At 38.2% G+C, this 19,526-nt stretch overlaps 1 protein-coding gene across 6 annotated transcripts in view; it reads left to right on the forward strand.

Annotated features, from left to right (window-relative positions):
- The window catches only part of Reps (RALBP1 associated Eps domain containing), a 145,944-nt gene that overhangs the window by 117,887 nt on the left and 8,531 nt on the right, over positions 1–19,526 (forward strand). For 5 of the 6 annotated variants that reach the window (XM_076176616.1, XM_076176620.1, XM_076176619.1 and 2 more), the window contains 5 exons: positions 1,096–1,238; positions 2,169–2,227; positions 9,541–9,561; positions 18,475–18,724; positions 19,265–19,343. In XM_076176616.1, the coding sequence (XP_076032731.1) occupies positions 1,096–1,238; positions 2,169–2,227; positions 9,541–9,561; positions 18,475–18,724; positions 19,265–19,343 (552 nt within the window). The remainder of the gene's footprint in view (positions 1–1,095; positions 1,239–2,168; positions 2,228–9,540; positions 9,562–18,474; positions 18,725–19,264; positions 19,344–19,526) is intronic. The other variant, XM_076176617.1, reaches the window with a different exon arrangement.

Below are 19,526 nucleotides of genomic sequence, written 5' to 3' on the forward strand. Positions count from 1 at the left end.
CTCTTACAAAAATATCAGGATACTATATTTGCATTGAGCCAAGAATGGAAAATTAATTTCTACACTGAATATTGGAAATGGGCAAAAACTTGAAAAGACTATCTTTAAAGTATTCCTTGGGAAGTGAATCCAATACAAAGGCAAAAGAGAAGAAAGATTTAGGGTGTTGATACTAGGGTAGTTCCAAAAGTAACACCTTTTTTTTTTTACTCATCTTTCAAAAAATTGAGGAGCTATGAAAACAGTAGCAGCACCATTAAAATGAGTAGACCTTTTTGCTCCAGAATGTATCTTTCCATGTAATCACCCCCTTCTGAGTGCACTTTTGCCAGCAATGAGCAGGGGCCTTTGCATGGCCTTCTGGAGTGTGGTTTGTCACATCTGTTGCCATTCCGGAATTGATGAACCCATCTAACTGTGCTGATGTCAACTGCCTCAGCTCTGCAAACATTCACCAAGCAGCATTGAATGTCAATTGGGATAGACTAAAGGATCTGAAGAAATACAGAATTCAGTACAATTTCATAAATACTTGGAGTAGCTGTAAAAGTTCCATAGCCCAAGATAGAACAGTACATTAATTTGAGATTATGATAACTGGAGAATAAAGAGATATAGCTCAAGATAGAACCATGTGCAAATTTGTAGCCAGGTATAACAATTGGCACTACTTTCCGATTCCTGGCAATGACTGTGACCTCTCTAAACAGTCTAAGTGAATAGGACAGAAGTAACAGATTTGGCTACAGCTATGCACCATCTGGGATAGGTTCCTCACCACCAACTTAGCATGTATTGATCATTGAATAGTGTTTTGATTACTGCATGTAGATATAATCATTGGGTGTTATTTAGGTACAACTTGTTACTGTTCATAAGGTTATATTTTGGAATATTTCTATTTTCTCTTTATGGGTATACTTGTAGGTAGTGAAATGTGGATGTGAACCTCTATATTATCTTTGTAGGATGTGCAAGAATGGTGTATCTCATACTCTGGTTTCCTTAAAATCTGTATTGGCAATCATAGGAAGGAAAAATCATTTTATCCTCTGTGTAGTGTCTCGTGTTTACAGAGAGTTTTGATGTTTACAGCTTATATGGTCCAACTAGCTTGCCTATGATGCCCAGCTTACCTGCCAGTTCTTTACCTGGCAAGAAGGACCCCCCACCTCCTCCTCCTCCAAGACCCTCCAAAACACACACACGCTCTTCTTCACTTGATCTCAACAAATTTAGTGAGTAGCAATCATTTTAGTAAGTTCAGGATATGTATAGAGGTAAATGTATTATTGGATAAGAAAGATACTCATTTAAAAAAGTAGGGATGTCTTCATTTGTATCACAATGAGTAAGTATAGGGACCAACAGTTGGCACTTGCATGTGATGGTTGTGTAAGACAGACATCAAAGAAAAATACCCATCTTCAGGACCTGTGAACACCCTCACCACCATCTTGGGGTGGCCTGAAGGGGCTGGGACTCTCTGGACTGGGCTTAAGTTTTCTCTATCACCTTTGACTATTTTCCTCCACCTTTTCACATAATGAGAGCTGACAACTAGTGACTACACCCCTCCTCCTACTACTGTTAGTCAGTGACATGAAAACTGTTCAGCACTAATACAACATAGCCACCAGTCCAGAGTTTCTATGAGAGAACCCAGGCACCATTGTCAGCCGCTGTAGGACTATAGGTTTCTAATAATTGAAATTGGAGGCAACTATTATTATCATTATGAGTAAGTAAATTATTGTTCATTGCTGTCAAATTTCTTTTGATTTCAGGATGTTTGGATTGCCTTGTTTGTTTTTCTTAAATAATTTTGTAGTTTTGTGTGGTAAACATGAGACAATATTTTATTTCTGTTGATAATTAGATTGTGTTTATCATTTGATTTTGTTGCATGTGTCCCATTTACAAATGGTATGAGATTAGGAAGAGGTAAGTCATGTTACATTTCATAGTTGTTTGATATGATTTATATACAAGGAATTGTTGTCATAATCTTTGGTATGATTCTTATGATATATCCTTTAGTTTTGAAGGAACACAATAGTCCTATAATGTATGTCTTTTTGATTACTGTGATAATTGTAAGACAGTAGTAGCTGTAATTTAAATATTGATTTGTAATTGAGCTGTTTCACCTTGGTCTGGCTTTACAGGTAAAAGTGGCTTCTTAGGAGCCCCTCCTGCTGTTCCCCCTCGGGCTTCTCCAGGAGCAGTAAGTGTTTGTCTTATTTGTCTGTATGGATTAGTGTGAACAAAAATCAGTCCACAGTAAGGTTTAACTTTTTCCCTGTCATAGCCTTTAGATTTATTTGTAATAGCAATCTCTTCTTCATGGAATTGGATCATTTCATATTGAATTTTGATAGAAGGACATCACATATAATGAAGTGATATGAACAAGCAGTCAAACCATTGTTTCGGTTCTCTCATGTGGGCGATCTTTGGCTACTAGGAAAAGGCCACAATCACCAGTTCAGCCCATAAGTTACTCTGTAAAGAGATTTGTGTTACTATCAGAAAAGAGTGAAGGACAACATAGTACAATACACCCTTTTTTTTTTTACATTTTTGTTGTTGATGGATTTGATTATTGATGGATTTTTGTCATGGTAAGTTATTGGTTACTTTCAAACAAAAATGTTTGTATTTGGGCCATGGCCTATAAGATGGTCACTGACTAAACAGGTTAGATCATTGCTGCTTGGGGCAGAGGTTGAGGTGATGGCAGTTCAAACCCTGCCACCAGCAAGTTGGACCAAGGGCATGATTCATTGAATTTCATGCTACAAAGTTCTCAGTAAAGGGCACTGCCCTAGCCTCCTGGTAGGGTGGACTGTACAATGTTAAATTGAATCATCATTTGGCTCCTACAATGTCATAGCACAATCACCTCTTCATATAATCATCTCTTTGCATCCTTCCCCAGATACCCATTTCTCAAGATACTTTTCATGCCCTCAAGACATTTACTCGCTTCCCACACCTTTACCTTCAGCCTTACTTCTCCATTCCCTGCTATATGTGACCCTGAATACTTAAATTTATCCATTTCCTGTAACCTCACTCCTTTAGTGCTTATCTCTAACTTACCACTACACTCACTCCTTGTACATCTCATCACCTTACTTTTATCCACATTTACTCTCAACTTCCTCCTATCACATATTTTTCCAAACTCCATCACTAACTGCCTTAGACCCTCCACTGACCCAGCCACAAGTGCAGTGGCCCATTCTCTCTGGCCCATAAATCTGCAACATATCTAACAATACCTTCCTCTTGTCCCTGTCATATATCTTCTCCAGATCTATAAATGCTTAAAGAACATCCCTAATTTTTGCCATAAACTTATCATATATCTGTCATACTGAAAAAAACTTATCCACAAATCCTCTTTCTTTCCTAATTGTAGTGTTTTCCTCCAATTACTTCCTCTATTTGCCTCCCAATCTTCTCTTTTAACACCCTTCCATTTGCCTTACCACACTTAACTGACTGATCCCTGTAAAGCTTCAGTATTCATATTTGTCCCCTTTTCCTTTGTAAAACAGAACTGTATAAGCACTCCTCCAAACCCCTGGCACATTCCCCTCCCTGAGGGACATTTCAAATAACCTCACTAACCAATCCACTATAACTGTTGCTCCCATTATCAGACACTATGTATGACACCCAGCAAGCCCAAGTGCAAGAGAGAGAAGGGTGGGTGGACTGTGCACACCTGGACCTAGAGAAAGCATTTGATAAAGTACCTCACAGTTGACTTATGTGGAAATTGGAGCATGTTGGAGGACTGAGAGGCAAACTACTAGAATGGATTAATGACTTTTTGAGGGAAAGATACATGAGGACGGTATTAAAGGACAAGATGTCAAGCTGGAGAATAGTAACAAGTGGAGTTCCACAAGGTTCAGTGCTTGCACTAATAATGTTGTCTATGTTAATGACATGATGGAAGGAACTACAAGCTGTGCAAACTACTGGAAATGGGCAGTAGTGGCAAAAGGCCATCCTTAAACTATTCCTTGGGAAGCAAACACATTACAAAAGCAAAAGAGGAGAAAGACTTGGGAGTATTGATAAAAGATAACCAGTCACCTGACAGACATACCAGTAAGATTGTGGGAGAGACATATGGACTACTGCAGAAGATTAAAATGGTGTTCCATTATCTGGATGAAGAGATGATGAAAAAAAAAACGATAAAAACCCTGATATGTCCAAGTAGTATGGTCCCCTCACAGAGTGAGGGATATAAGCAAGATTAAGAGACTGCAAAGGGCAGAAACCAAACTAGTCCCAGCCTGGCAGGTAAACCATATGAGGAAAGACTAAAAGTACTGGATCTATCAGGTTGGAAAGATCGAAGAAAAAGAGGTGACATGATTAGTGTTGAGGTCACTAAAGGGAATAGATTGCACTGATAGAAGAGATCTCCTGATTAAAGATGGGAAGGCTTTAAGAGGACATGGAATTAAACTAAGAAAGACCATATGCTGAGAGGATGTGAAAAAATAGTTTTCCATATAGATGTATAAATATATGGAGCCTAGTTGGAGCCTAAGCTCAAACAGTACACGAGTTCAAATCTAAATATGATAATTGGAAATCAAAGATATATATTAAATTGGAACCAAACATGAATTTGAGTCTAGGTATGTTAGAAAATTAGAGAATAGGAGATAGGACCCAATGAGCATTGCTCCTTTCCTGTATACTACAATAAATAAATACAACTAGGTAAATACACTTATACATTAAGTTGGAACCATACATGAATTTGAGTCTGTGTTAGAAAATAAGAGAATAGGAGACAGGACCCAGTGAGGGTTGCTCCATTCCTGTGTACTACAATTAAGTAAATACAATTAGGTAAATACACACAAACACATGAATTTGAGGTAAGGTAGGATAAATAATTAGGGAATAGGAGATGGAACCTAATGAGCGTTGCTCCTTTTCCTGTATACTACAATTGGGTAAATACACACACCACCACCACTACCACTACTACTACCACCACTAAAGGGGGATCAGGAAGGGTTAGAATGAGAAGTGGCAAAGAACAGATTCAAAAGAATAGCATAAAGGAGGTGCAACAGTAGTACAAAAGTGTCATCTTTCATGTATGAGGAGAGATTTTAAACTCCAAGATATATGTATGATGTGTGATCTGTTGGGGCACCCCAAAACAGTGCCTGAAGTATTGGCAACATGGATTTACTACCCCAGTATACATATATGCATAATATAATCATTCTTGCCTCAGGTTTCATTGAATATAAAATCTGCAGCACAATAGAAACTGGTAATGGATCTTAGGCTGGCCCACAGATCTTTCTGTGAAGAAACATTGAATTGTTGTATGTGTTATATAAGTTTGGAGGCTGCAGATCTTCTCCAAGAGAAACCTGGGGCAATGGGGTGATTGATGTAGGTTTGGGACTGTTTCTTTGTCACCATCTGAAAGTTATAGTAGGAGGGAAGCAGTTTCCACATATCAGCTCTCCATATATGAAAAGGTATTGAAAATACAGTTGAAGTTCATAGAGAGGCATTTTGGGCCCCTCAGGGCACCTTGTGGTGGAGGTGATGGGGTCAGTGGGATTTGAGAATAGAAAGCTCTTTTTTTCCATCTTGCTGGACTACCATAAGTATCCATCATTGGTTCCTGTGTATATATATATTTATATATATGCATTTAACTCTTGAGTTACGCAAGTTTTACTTGCATGATTTTAACTTACGGTGAGCTGAAATTGTGTGTTTTGATGTCATGTAATCTTTCATTGTGTAAGACTACTGTTTGACCACTATTTATTACAAAAGGAGAGCTGACAGCTGGCAACTGTTTCCATCATGTAACAGGCAAATGGAATTTTAGTTTCAAGAGAGAGATATGGGAATGGCCAATGATCATTGTTGGCTGTCACGTATTGTGTTTCGTTACCAATAACCAGCACTTCTATTCTGTTGGGTATGTTGGGGCTGTAGTTTTCTATTTAGAAGAAATTGGGCCAACAACTGATCGATTAAAAGCTTATACTTCAAGGATGATTGTAAATTTTATCCAGGAGCTTTACAAAGGATTACAAAGGCAAAGCATGCCGACAGGAGACCTTTTGATCCATATCTAGGTCGGATGAAAAAAAAAAAAAAAAAAAAAAAAAAAAAAAAATCATATTAATAATAACTTAAAACTATAACAATGTAAATAACAATTAAAATACATAAATAAATGCATTGGTATAGTTGAATAACAAACAAACAGGTAAATAGTAAATGATAATAAATTGACATATAACTAATAATAAATGAAAATCAGACAGACAAATTATAACAAAACAAAAACAAATAATATAACATAAATTATAATCATTACAGCATCTTACTTAGGTATTTATCTAAATGATTCTTAAAGCTTCGAACTGAACTACATTGCACTACCTGTGCAGGAAGTTTATTCCATTCATTAACTACACGGTTGGCAAAGTTGTTTCTACCTACTTCCAAATTGAATCTATTTCCGGACAGTTTGAGACCATTGTTTCTTGTCTGATTCTCATTCAATGTGAAAATTTGGTCACTTTTGATGTTGTCAATTCCCTTTAAAATCTTAAAGACCTGTATCAAGTCACCTCTGAGTCTACGCTTTTTTAGGGAAAACAGATTCATGTGCTTAAGTCGATTTTCGTATGATTTATTTTTGATATTTGGAATCAGTTTTGTGGCTCGCCGTTGTACTTTTTCCAGTCTGTCAATGTCTTTAATGAGATTCGGTGACCATACGGAAACAGCATATTCCAAATGTGGACGAACTAACGATTTATATAGCTTGTTAATGAGTGATGGACTTTTGAAATCAAACGATCGCGCAATCAATCCCAGAATCTTATTTGCTTTCTCAGAGGCTGAAATACACTGCTTGGATGATTTGAGGTCGTTACTGATAATTACGCCGAGATCTTTTTCACTATCCACTTTTGTTAACGAATTTCCAAATAATTTGTAATCGTAATTGCTGTTATTTTTACCTATGTGCATTACCTTGCATTTACTTGTGTTAAATTTCATTAGCCACTTTTCAGACCATTGCTGTAATTGATCTAAATCTTCTTGAATATCTAATTGGTTTGAGTGATCATTTGCCACTCCGCACAGTTTTGTATCATCAGCAAATTTGGAAACAGTAGATTTTAGTCCATGGTCTATATCATTTATATATACTATGAATAGAAGTGGCCCAAGAACGGAACCCTGAGGAACTCCACTTGCAACACTTTTCCATCCAGAAGTTTTTCCATTTAAAACAACTCTCTGTTTTCGACCTTTCAACCAATTACTAGTCCAACCTAATAGGCTACCACTTATTCCATGCAAAGCTAATTTAGTAAGTAGTCTTTCGTGTGGGACGGTATCAAAAGCTTTTGCAAAGTCTAGATATATTAAATCTATATTGTTTCTTTTGTCATAATTCGAGATAACTGTGTTGTAGAATTCGAGTAAGTTAGTCACGCAAGAACGTTTCCGTCTGAAACCATGTTGGCTATCATTTATCAAACGGTTACTTTCTAAATGATATTCGATAGCATCTCTGATGATAGTTTCCATTATTTTTCCTACGATCGAAGTCAAACTAATAGGCCTATAGTTATTTGGTTTCTTTTTGTCACCTTTTTTGAATATGGGAGTAACGTTAGCTAGCTTCCATTCTATTGGGACATCTCCGGATATGATGGATTTCTTGAAAATAATTTCTAATGGAACAACAATCTCATTTTTAATTTCCTTTAAGATTCTTGGATGCCAACCGTCAGGCCCTGGTGTTTTGTTAACTTTGAGTTTGTCTATACACCTTTTAATTGTTTCTTTTGTTATATTTACCGTAGTGAGTAAGTTTACCCCAGACTTTTCACAGGTTTCAGTTTGGAATTCACTTTGAGGTGTTTCGTTTACGAATACCGAGCTAAAATAATTGTTTAAGAGATTACACATTCCTTCATTTGAATATTCAAGTTGACCGTCAGCAGATAATAGTGGACCAATGTGATTCCTAACAACCTTTTTATCTCTAATGTAACTATAGAATTCTTTGGGATTCTCTTTGGATTTCTCAGCGATGTTCATTTCGTATTGTCGTTTTCTTTTTCTTATTGTCTTTTTTAAATCTCTCTGTATTGATACATAACTTTCATAGTCATTAGATGCACCCGAGCACTTATATTTCTTATAAGCCTGTCTCTTTTTAGCAATACTTTTTTCAGTTTCTTTGTCGAGCCACTTAGGGCGAGCCTGATTTGGGGGACGTCTGTCCTTAAAAGGAATGTAAGTTTGAATCATCTTAGTGAGCGTATTTTGAAATATTTCCCACATCTGATCTACAGGCCTTTCGTTTAATTTTTCCTCCCAATCTGTAAGCTGAAGCTCCTGACGTAGTTCTATGAACTGAGCTTTACTGAAATCGGGTATTTTAGAAGCACAAGTATCTATTCTAAAATTGCTACACATCAATTGAATATATTTTTTTAGTTAAGGAAGCCTTGTGTGATTAGGCTGTATATCTTTGATCTTAGGGCTGTATCTTGGCTGAATATAGTTGTATAAACCAGAACATGTGTAAAGTATGTTAGTCATGCAGGAATATCTGAACTTACAGCACTCAATATATGTGGGAGATCAGTCAAACTAAGGAAAATAATTTACTTTTAGTAGAGTGGCAGATGCATTTTGTTATTAGATTATCAATAGATTGTGACCATTTTCCATCAAGCTTTTTCGGTAGAGTTGGATTGGCTTTGAATGTATGCTCTGACATGGGTTAGCAGATGTGTATATTGAATGACCAAGTTGGAATGTAATTGGTGAATTCCATTACAAAGCATGATATCAGATTATATGGAGCATAATGATGGCCAGAATATTTTTATGACTGTATTGTTGCTGTAATTTAATCAAATCAGTATTTGTTGTGCCTCATCTCTGTTTGATGGTATTTTTGGTGCAAAATCGTGACATGTATATTTTATGTTCTAAAGATGGCTATGCTTGGTGTGAATTTTATTTAGCACCTTTAATTAAAGCTTTGATTAGTGGCTTCCTCTTATCTATAGATGACAAGGAGACAGTAGATGCTTGTGTGTTAAATTTTATGATATGTTGAATGTTGTGTTAATATGTTTATTTTCTTTTCTTTAGAATTAGTTTGAAATGGTTCTGAGTGTTGATTTAATCCTTTTATTTAATCATTACATGTTTTATTTAATATATTATTTTGATATACTTGAGTTTTTCACCTTTGTTGATATGTAATTGATTTATCATTTTACTTTTTTTTTCAATCTCCTTTATAATTGTTGACATTTTCAAATGACCAGGAATATAAAAACTTCTTAAGTTCACTCAGTTTCAAGATTATTTTAGTTGTAGTTTATTATTGGTTGTAAGTTTGTGGCCTTATCCTTTGTCTGTGGTTTGATGTTGATGTCTAACCCTGTGTGTGTTTCTCTTCCCCTTCTGGTCGGTTAGAGAGAACTTCCTCCTATCAAGGTAAGCATGTGTGACCTAGCATGACCTGCCAGTCTTCAGAAAAGTTTTAAAATCCAGTATTTGTCTGTAAGTAGAGGTAGCCTTGTTTTCCAATTCACTGAAATGTGAACTCAGGATATAGTGATTACTGGACTATAATGGACTAGTAAATGACGGAACTAATGTGTGATTAGATTTTGTAGTTATTCTTTTTATGTTATTCAATATCATTAACATTGATATCATTATTATTGTTATTGATTTTGTCACCAATATTATCAACAATTATCTTTACTAATGTTTATTATTATTCTATTTTTACAACTTTTTTGTCTTTTTGTCCAAGTCTCCAAGGTATCACTATATTCAGCTTTCACTCGACTTCTTTTATTTAGCTAAGCTTTAGCTTTTATTTCTCATTTTTGCTATGCTTTTCATTCCTTTTATTCTTTATTGTATGGGTAGATTTCTTACAAGAATGATCTGACTCTTAGAGCTGGTACTCCAATGTACAATACGATTTTTTTTTTTTTTTTTTTTTTTTTTTTTTTTTTGTGCTTGGGTTGGACATCAATATTGCAAAACCTGATACAGTAGCTAAGAATTATGTTTAGTGGTGTTAATACATCCCACATGTTGCTGTTTGTTTTCTGTGTTTACTGTTTTTGCTTACAAAATATCAATGTTATGATGCTTCATGTGAATACAAAGATAGGTGATTGTTGTTAGATCTTAGCAGTAATTCGGATCATTTTGTTGATATGCCTTCAGCAGGCTAAGGACAAAAATCTGTCTTGGGTTGCAGTTAATGAGAAGTATGAATACATATTATAGATGCCAACAAATTGGTTCACAGGAAGACTGGGGGGTCAGGAAATTAAACCATTGAATAGTCCATTATTGCTATGACATGTTCACCTTGGTGAGTTTTACAAGAATGAGTCATACTCATTGTATCCTATTTACCTAGTTGTACTTTGCGGGAAGGGGAGCTACGCTCATGGTGTCCCGCCTTTGTATCTCGCAGTGTCTAGTTTGCTCTTAAACTCATGAATGGTTTTTGCGCACACTATTTCATTGTCCAGTTTGTTCCAAGTGTCCACCACTCTATGTGGAAAATTGTTTTTCTTCAGATCTCTTCTGTAGCTATGTTTTTTTATTTTCTTTCCATCTCCTCTTGTGCTTTTCTTGTCCCAGTTTAACAAGCCCTCTCTATTGAGTATTTCTGTGCCCTTCATGATTCTGTAGATGGTCAGTAGGTCACCTCTCTTCTTTGCTCCAGAGTCGGTAACTCCATTTTAGCCAAACTCTCCTCATATGATAAGTTTGCAAGTGCAGGTGCCATTTTTGTTGCTGCTCTCTGGATTCTTTCTATTTTCTTTATATTCTGTTTGATTAGTTAAGTTTTTACATAATGAAAACAGGAAGGAGTGAAAAGGAATGGGTTCTCTTCTTCCATGGTTAGCCACTTCACAAGTTTGGGGGAGTTGTAAACTAATCATTAGTGTTATTGAACTTTCCAAATGTTTGAGGTGACAATATCCCAATGCAGGTTCCCCCCATACTTGTATTTACCAAATTTTAGTGTACAGGAAGGGAATTACGCTAAGGTTTCAATCCTCTAATCTCCAAGTATCACACAAGTATCATTCATTTGTGTGTCTTGCTACATTGCCTCTGACCCAGGGCAGTGGGTAAGATGCAGGGATGACCTGTCACCCAGGAGGAGCCAAGATAAGAGGGAGGAAGGAGTGGAGTATGTGGGATAGAATGGGTGGGAGTGGATTCTATGCTTTTGTTTTTTTTGGAGGAGTGCCTGTATAGTCCCACTTTACAAGGGAAAAGGGGACAAGTGTGAGTGTAGTAGTTTCAAAGGGATCAGCTTGTTAAGTGTAGTTGGGAAGGCTTATGGGAGGGTCTTGATTGAGAGGATTAGGAGAGGAACAGAGGGAGTAATAGCTGAGGAACAGTGTGGGTTTAGGACAGGTAGGGGTTACATAGATCAGATTTTTGTGGTAAGACAGATGTGTGAGAAAGCTATAGGAAAAGATAAGGATTTTTTTTTTTTTTTTGAGGGGGGGGGCTTTTATGGATCTGGAAAAGGCTTATGACAGGGTAGACAGGAAGGCACTTGGGCATGAATGTGGTGGGAAAGCGAGGATTGGATGTGGAGGTAGAAGGTAGATTGAGAGAAGCAAGTAAATGCCTTGGGCGATTAAAAAGTATAATGAGAAATAGACATTTGGGAATGGATGCTAAGAGGAGATTGTGTGACCACTACTCCCATCTATTCCCTCCCATCCTCCTTTGTTCACATACCATCTTTGCACACCTTGTCACTTTCTCCTTGAAGCATCCCCATTCCTCATCCACTCCTACTTCTACTCCTTTCACCACCTCCCACACTTCTTTCAGCTTCTACTTGTACCCCTGCTCCTTTTCCATCTCATTTAAACAGTTTGCTCTAAGCTCCTCTCTAACTTCTGCCCTTTTCCTCTTTCTCCACCTATCCTCCACTCTCAACATACCTTCCACTTAAAAATGATCTGATATTCCCCCACTCTCTCCCCTAAGAACATAGACATCCAGAACTCTTCCTACTCTTTTCTTGGATACCACTACATAGTCCATTAATGCCTTATCAACCACCCTTCCATCCACCACCTTCTCCCATGTGTACTTATTCCTAACATTTTTCATAGACACTGTGTTAGCTATCATCAACTCTCTTTCTAAACACATCTTCACCATTAACTTTCCACTATAATTATTACCTGGCACTCCACACTTCCCAACACCTCCATCTATTGGTTCATCCCCTACCCAAGCATTGAGATTTTCCAATACCACTACACTGAAATTCCTCCCAAAACTCTACACACTCATTTAAATTTGTCCAAAAAACCTCCCTCTCCTCTACACTCATCTCACTACCAGTCCCATATGCGCTTACATAGACCCAAATCTCCCTTCCCAGTTTCACCTTCATCCACATTAACCTTGAAGAAACCTTCCACTCTACCACATGCTTATCTATCTCCTCACTTACTAGTAGAGCTATCCTTTCCCTCCCTCATCCTCTTCTCACTCCTGACACCCTCCCCACTATATTACCAAACTCAAATTCATCCGTACCTTTCAACTTAGTTTCACTTAATGCCAACACATCCATCTTTTGTCTCTCAAACATACTGCCTGTCTCTTCCCATTTACTCTCATTTGTGCCACACCCACACACATTAAGAGACTTAAACATTAGGGTTCTGGTTGGAAAACTCCCCCAGACCCTCTTGTGCTATAACATTTCATAAGAATGCACCCATAAGGTTACAGAGAGCAGGATGACCAGTCCCACACTCATCCCATTTCAGCCACATTTGTGACCCGAGTGGGAAGACTCGGTGGCAGTATTCTTTCTTCCCACTACCACAAGGGAGAGGAAAAAATGGAAATATATACTCAAAGAACTGTGCAAGACCATATTAAGAGGGGATGTGACAACATAATGGAGGGACAGTTGCAGTTTAATAAAGTTGTATTTCTATATGTTAAGAAATTTCCTTTAACATTGAGAGAATTATGTGAGGCTCTGGTCTGTTGGAGCATCTCATATAGTTCCTAAAATATTGATTGCATGTTACTGTGCAATTTATACTCCACAATGACATGCAGCCAATACCCCAGACAGTGTACCTAATTGTAGTATACAGGAAAGTAGCAATGCTCGTTGGGTCGTGTCTCCTATTCTCAATTTTTTTATCATAGCCTCAAATTTATGTACAGTTTCAACTAAATCTATATCCTTGATTTCCAACTTTCATATTTAGGTATGAACTCGTGTATTGTTTGAGCTTGGCCTATATCACTTTCTAAGCTATTCCAAGTTTTTATGCATCTATATGGAAAATTGTATATCTTCACAACCTTTAGACATGTGGTCTTAATTTGCTCCTATAACCTCTTAAAGCCCTCCCATCTTTAATCAGATTTCTTCTGTCAGTGCAATCTGTCCTCTTTAGTGACCTGAATAAAGTAATCATACTACCTATTTCTCTTTGATCTTTCAAAGTTGGCATACCCAGTCTTTCTTCATATAGTGTATCTGCCAGGCTGGGGACCAGATTATTTACCTAGTTGTATTTTACGGGACGAGAGCTATGCTCATGATCCGTTTTCATATCTCTCCACATCCAGTTTATTCTTAAAATCGTTTATAGTTTTGGCATTCACTGTTTCTCCGTTCAGTTTGTTCCACACATCAATCACTCTATGTGGGAAGCTATTCTTTTTCAGGTCTATTGTAGCTGTCTTTCTTTAGTTTCTTTTCGTATCCTCTTGTTTCTCATCTGTCCCTCCTCACCCCTTGTAAAGGAGTTTTTGAAGTAGATAATTTAATGTAGTGTGTCCATACTATGAACTTGTGTCCAGGTAAGACTCAAATCACCTCTACTCCTGACCTTGTACTCAAGGAGTAATCTTCTAAACCATCTTTCTTATATAGTTATGGAAGATATGTGGTTTCCCCTTCTGTCCTCTCCCATCCTTCCTCAACAGACATTACCCTCTTTCCCAATGCCCCTTTTACCCCATCCATCCATCCATCTCATCCTAGGTCAAACCCTCATATTCACTCCTTTCACTTCTGCCTTCCTCACCTCTTTTACTAGTCTTCACTCATTCTTTCCATGTGTCCAAACCATCCCAATACTTTTCATCAACCCTATCTCCCAGCTCCCTTTCCACTCCTGCTCTCCTCCTCACCTCCTCATTTCTCACTCTATCCAGCCTAGTAACCCCTATCATACTTCTCAGGCACCTCATCTCAAACACATTCAAACTCCTCTCTTCCTCTCTTATGTTCCATGTTTCTGCCTGATACAGTGCTGTTGGCACAATCACTCCTTCATAGAATCTTCTGTTAGCATTCATTCCCAAATGTCTATTTCTCATTACACTTTTTAATCCCCGAAGGCATTTACTCACTTAGCTCAATCTACATTCTACCTCCATCTTCACTCCTCCCTTTCCCACCACATTTGCACCCAAGTATCTAAAAGTATCCACTTCCTCCAGTCTCTCTCCCTTCATACTCACTTTTAGTCTGCTACCACTTTCTCCCCTTGTACATCTCATCACCTTACTTTTGCCCACATTTATCTTCAACTTCCTTCTTTTGCACACCTTCCCAAACACTGTCACTAGCTTCCTCAGTCCCTCCTCTGATCCTGCACGCAGTGTCCTCAGCAAACAACAACTGGCTTATCTCTCACTTTTTTCCATTTTCTTTAACTATCTCCAATCCCTGACCCACTACCACCCCATCCATGTATAAATTGAACAGCCAGGGCAACATAACACATGCCTGAGGAAGTCCCACCTTTATCTCAAACATCATTTGCTAAGGGTTAATTCCTTTAAAGTATAGGCCTAGTATTGTTGGTCCATCTACATCCCTGTATTTTGCTGGGTTGTCTCTGCAGATGCAACAAGTTTTCATTTTTTATACCAGTATTTAATTTTTTTCTTCTTCTTTTGTGGTTTAGATTGTGTCCAGTCTTTGATTATATTGTGGTTTTTTATCTGACAGATCACTAACACTGTGTTAGCTATCATCAACTCTCTTTCTAAACACATCTTCACCATTAACTTTCCACTATAATTATTACCTGGCACTCCACACTTCCCAACACCTCCATCTATTGGTTCATCCCCTACCCAAGCATTGAGATTTTCCAATACCACTACACTGAAATTCCTCCCAAAACTCTACACACTCATTTAAATTTGTCCAAAAAACCTCCCTCTCCTCTACACTCATCTCACTACCAGTCCCATATGTGCTTACATAGACCCAAATCTCCCTTCCCAGTTTCACCTTCATCCACATTAACCTTGAAGAAACCTTCCACTCTACCACATGCTTATCTATCTCCTCACTTACTAGTAGAGCTATCCTTTCCCTCCCTCATCCTCTTCTCACTCCTGACACCCTCCCCACTATATTACCAAACTCAAATTCATCCGTACCTTTCAACTTAGTTTCACTTAATGCCAACACATCCATCTTTTGTCTCTCAAACATACTGCCTGTCTCTTCCCATTTACTCTCATTTGTGCCACACCCACACACATTAAGAGACTTAAACATTAGGGTTCTGGTTGGAAAACTCCCCCAGACCCTCTTGTGCTATAACATTTCATAAGAATGCACCCATAAGGTTACAGAGAGCAGGATGACCAGTCCCACACTCATCCCATTTCAGCCACATTTGTGACCCGAGTGGGAAGACTCGGTGGCAGTATTCTTTCTTCCCACTACCACAAGGGAGAGGAAAAAATGGAAATATATACTCAAAGAACTGTGCAAGACCATATTAAGAGGGGATGTGACAACATAATGGAGGGACAGTTGCAGTTTAATAAAGTTGCATTTCTATATGTTAAGAAATTTCCTTTAACATTGAGAGAATTATGTGAGGCTCTGGTCTGTATTTAATTTTTTTCTTCTTCTTTTGTGGTTTAGATTGTGTCCAGTCTTTGATTATATTGTGGTTTTTTATCTGACAGATCACTAACACTTGTATCCTTATGAATAATATTGCACTCCTATTTTTGATTTAGTATTTTACAACAACATGGGTATTCATATTTGACTTTTATGTAAAGGAAGTATATGTTTTTTTTAACATTGTTTGCTCAATGATTAACCATTTGGTAATAATCTTAAGAAGCTAAAATGACAAGTTTTGTGGTGCTTTGATATACTGGAGAGATTCCAACATCATTTTTGGAAAATGTCATGTTCTTTATAAATTTCAACCATATAATTTTGTGCTTGTCCATTCATAATATGTTTTGCATAGATTATGATGTAAGTAACTACATTATCTGACCACAGTTCAAAACTCACCCATGATCATAGTATTACCCTATAGCTAGCTATAGATTTTGGTTATTTTTCATATTGCTTGTAAAATAAAGTACTTAGGCATGGTATTTTGTACTTCTTCGTTATACATATTTAAATTTTTCTGTTGTTTTCTATTCAAAAGTAAGATGGTAGGTCATAATGTGCTTTATTCTTTTGTTTTCATCCTTGAATTTGTATTATATGTTTGTATGCAATTGGCAGTTTCTGATGAGTCTGTCAAAAGAAACACCATGTGTGGACAAAGCCTTTGTTAGTACAGCATTTCATTTGTTAGAGCTTTATCGAATACATAGTCATGGAGCACATAACTCTGAGAATATACGAGGGTCGTTCCAAAAGTAATGCCTCCTATTTTTTAACTCAAAAAGTTGAAGAGCTATGAAGACGGGAGTGGCACCATTAAAACAAGCAACCTTTTGCACTCCAGAATTTATTTTTCTATGCAGTCACCACCATTCTCAATGCACTTTTGCCAGCGATGAACAAGAGCCTTGATGCCTCGGTCGTAAAAGTCTGCTGAGGTGGTCCATTTTTTCATGGCTGCGATTACGGTGTTGTTGTCGGGGAAACGCTGCCCACGTAATGCATCCTTCAGAGGTCTGAACAAGTGGAAGTCTGACGGTGCCAGGTCGGGACTATATGGTGGGTGAGACAGCACCGTCCAGCCGAACTTTGTCACACATTCCGTGGTCTTCAAACTTGTGTGTGGGCTGGCGTTGTCGTGTTGCAAACGGAATGTTTCCCTTTTCTCTGGCCTTACACGGGCAATACGGGCCTTCAGCTTGGTCAACGTTTCAACGTAACGGTCAGAGTTGACAGTCGCCCCTGGTTCCAAGAAATCCAGAAAGATGATGCCCTTCCTGTCCCAGAAGACGGTGCACATCACTTTGCCTGCAGATGTCTGTGTCTTGAACTTCTTCTTTGTTGGGGAGTGTGAGTAGTGCCATTCCATCGACTGCCATTTGGACTCCGGCTTGTAGTGGTGACACCACGTCTCGTCACCAGTGATGATGCGGTCCAAGAATCTGTCACCTTCGGCTTCATACTGATCCAACAAGTCCTGACACACATCTCGTTGGTGGTCCTTTTGGTCCTGCGTGAGCATTCGTGGAACCCACCTAGCACACATTTTGCTGTATCCAAGGGATGACAACATTGTTTCCAGGGCACTGACACCCACATCCAACTCTACACACATTTCATTCACCGTTATCCACTGATCAACGCAGATGAGTTGATCGAGGCACACTTTGTTTTCCGGGGTGGTGGCTGTGCATGGGCGTCCAGAGCGCACTTTGTCACTCACATCTCTGCCACCGCTCTGAAATCAACGAACCCATCTCCTAACTGTGCTGACATCAACTGCATCGGCTTCGTAAACATTCACTAGGCACCGGTGAATGTTGATTGGTTCAATTTTTTCTGCATGGAGGAATTCAATGACACATCTCTACTTCTGACACACATCCATCAATATCTGCAACAGAGAGATGAAACTTTCAGGTCATGAGTGCGTAAGTTCAGTCATCATAACAATGCAACTTGCAATCCCCGCAGATCCCCTTGGGCGGAATAAAAAAATAGGAGGCATTACTTTTGGAACGACCCATGTATAGGAGGATTCAAGAGGATGGGAGAAGGTCACTGGAGCCATGGGACAGTTAAGGAGGGTGGGGAGTTCTGGACATTTGTTCACTATTGATGGACAACTGCATAAGTAAAAGAAATAAGGTAAGGGGACATTTGTTCACTGTAGATGGACAACTATGTAAATAGAAGAAATAAGGTGAGGGAACATCTGTTCACTGTTAACGGACAAATGCATGAGCGAAGAAAAAAGGTGAGGAGGGTAATTCAGGATAGCTTTCCAAGATTTTGTTTGCCATTGGAAGTAAAACATTATTCTAATAAACTCTGTGTCCTCATGGTATTTAATTTTTATATGGTAACTAGCCTGTTTGATATAATAACTCTCCCATTCACAAATATCTTTGTGTTTGCAGAGTTCTCCAAAGAAGTTAGTTTATCAAAAGAGTGATGGGGACATGTCTTCAGTCACCACCGAGAGTCTTGTGACTGGTCCAGAAGATCTCCTCACTGTGGGGAGATCGATGCACCCCTCAGCCAGTGCAGCCCACCTCGACACCACAACAGCCTCATCCACCTCATCATCCTCATCGTCAGCAAATAGGCCCCCAACTATGGAGCATGCACGGAATTCAGCCTTTGAAGTCTACAGAAAACCTCATGGAGGTAAGCTATCAGGCTCACGTGTTTCACTTGTTTACTGGTTGTAAAGTACAAGTTTATGGGGCATACAGCTGAAAGCACATACAACATGATTTAACTTTGTTGATTCTTTTCTTGTTTGTTCTCTTCTATCCTGAAGTCCATTCGCCATTTTTGGCTCCAATTATCTTTTAGATCTTGTAGGGGTATATTGGAGTATACACATTTTGTTGTAGTACTTTGGTGTTGTCTGTAAACATTATTATTTGATTTATTCCCATGATCAAGAAATTTATATAGATTAGGAACATATCTGGTAGCAGCACTGATTTCTGTTACATATCAGAGTACTTCTTATCTTGCCAGAAAGTCTCCCACTCTGAAATGGTGCTTTTTTCAGTTTTTGTCCTTTTTCATCTGTAACTAGCCCATTATTGGTGTTGAATAAAAACCATTTATCCCCAATGAGAAGACTGATACAGAATGACTAGGTATATCAAAGATTAGTAATGATTATACATGATTCAAATATTGGATTCTCATGTTTTATTGCTCTACTTCCAGAACAGTCTTCAGCCTTTGAAAGAGTAACAGGTCGTGTTGAGGAGGACGACAGAAACAAACAGTCCACAACTGGTGCAAGGTGAGGTCTGAAAATGTGTTTGTAGTGTAATTGATGGACACGTATTTAATAATTGAAGCTCAAAAGGTCTCAAAGCTAAGTAGAATAATTTGGCATTAGAGAGAAGAATCATTAAAGTGGCTGTTTTATTTAAGTTGCCCCTCTGGTGGGACCAATGATTGGGATCTAATAGTGGTCCTGCAA

This window comes from Oratosquilla oratoria, chromosome 39, assembly GCF_046742065.1.
Source record: "Oratosquilla oratoria isolate Oo_2021 chromosome 39, ASM4674206v1, whole genome shotgun sequence".
NCBI lineage: Eukaryota > Metazoa > Arthropoda > Malacostraca > Stomatopoda > Squillidae > Oratosquilla > Oratosquilla oratoria.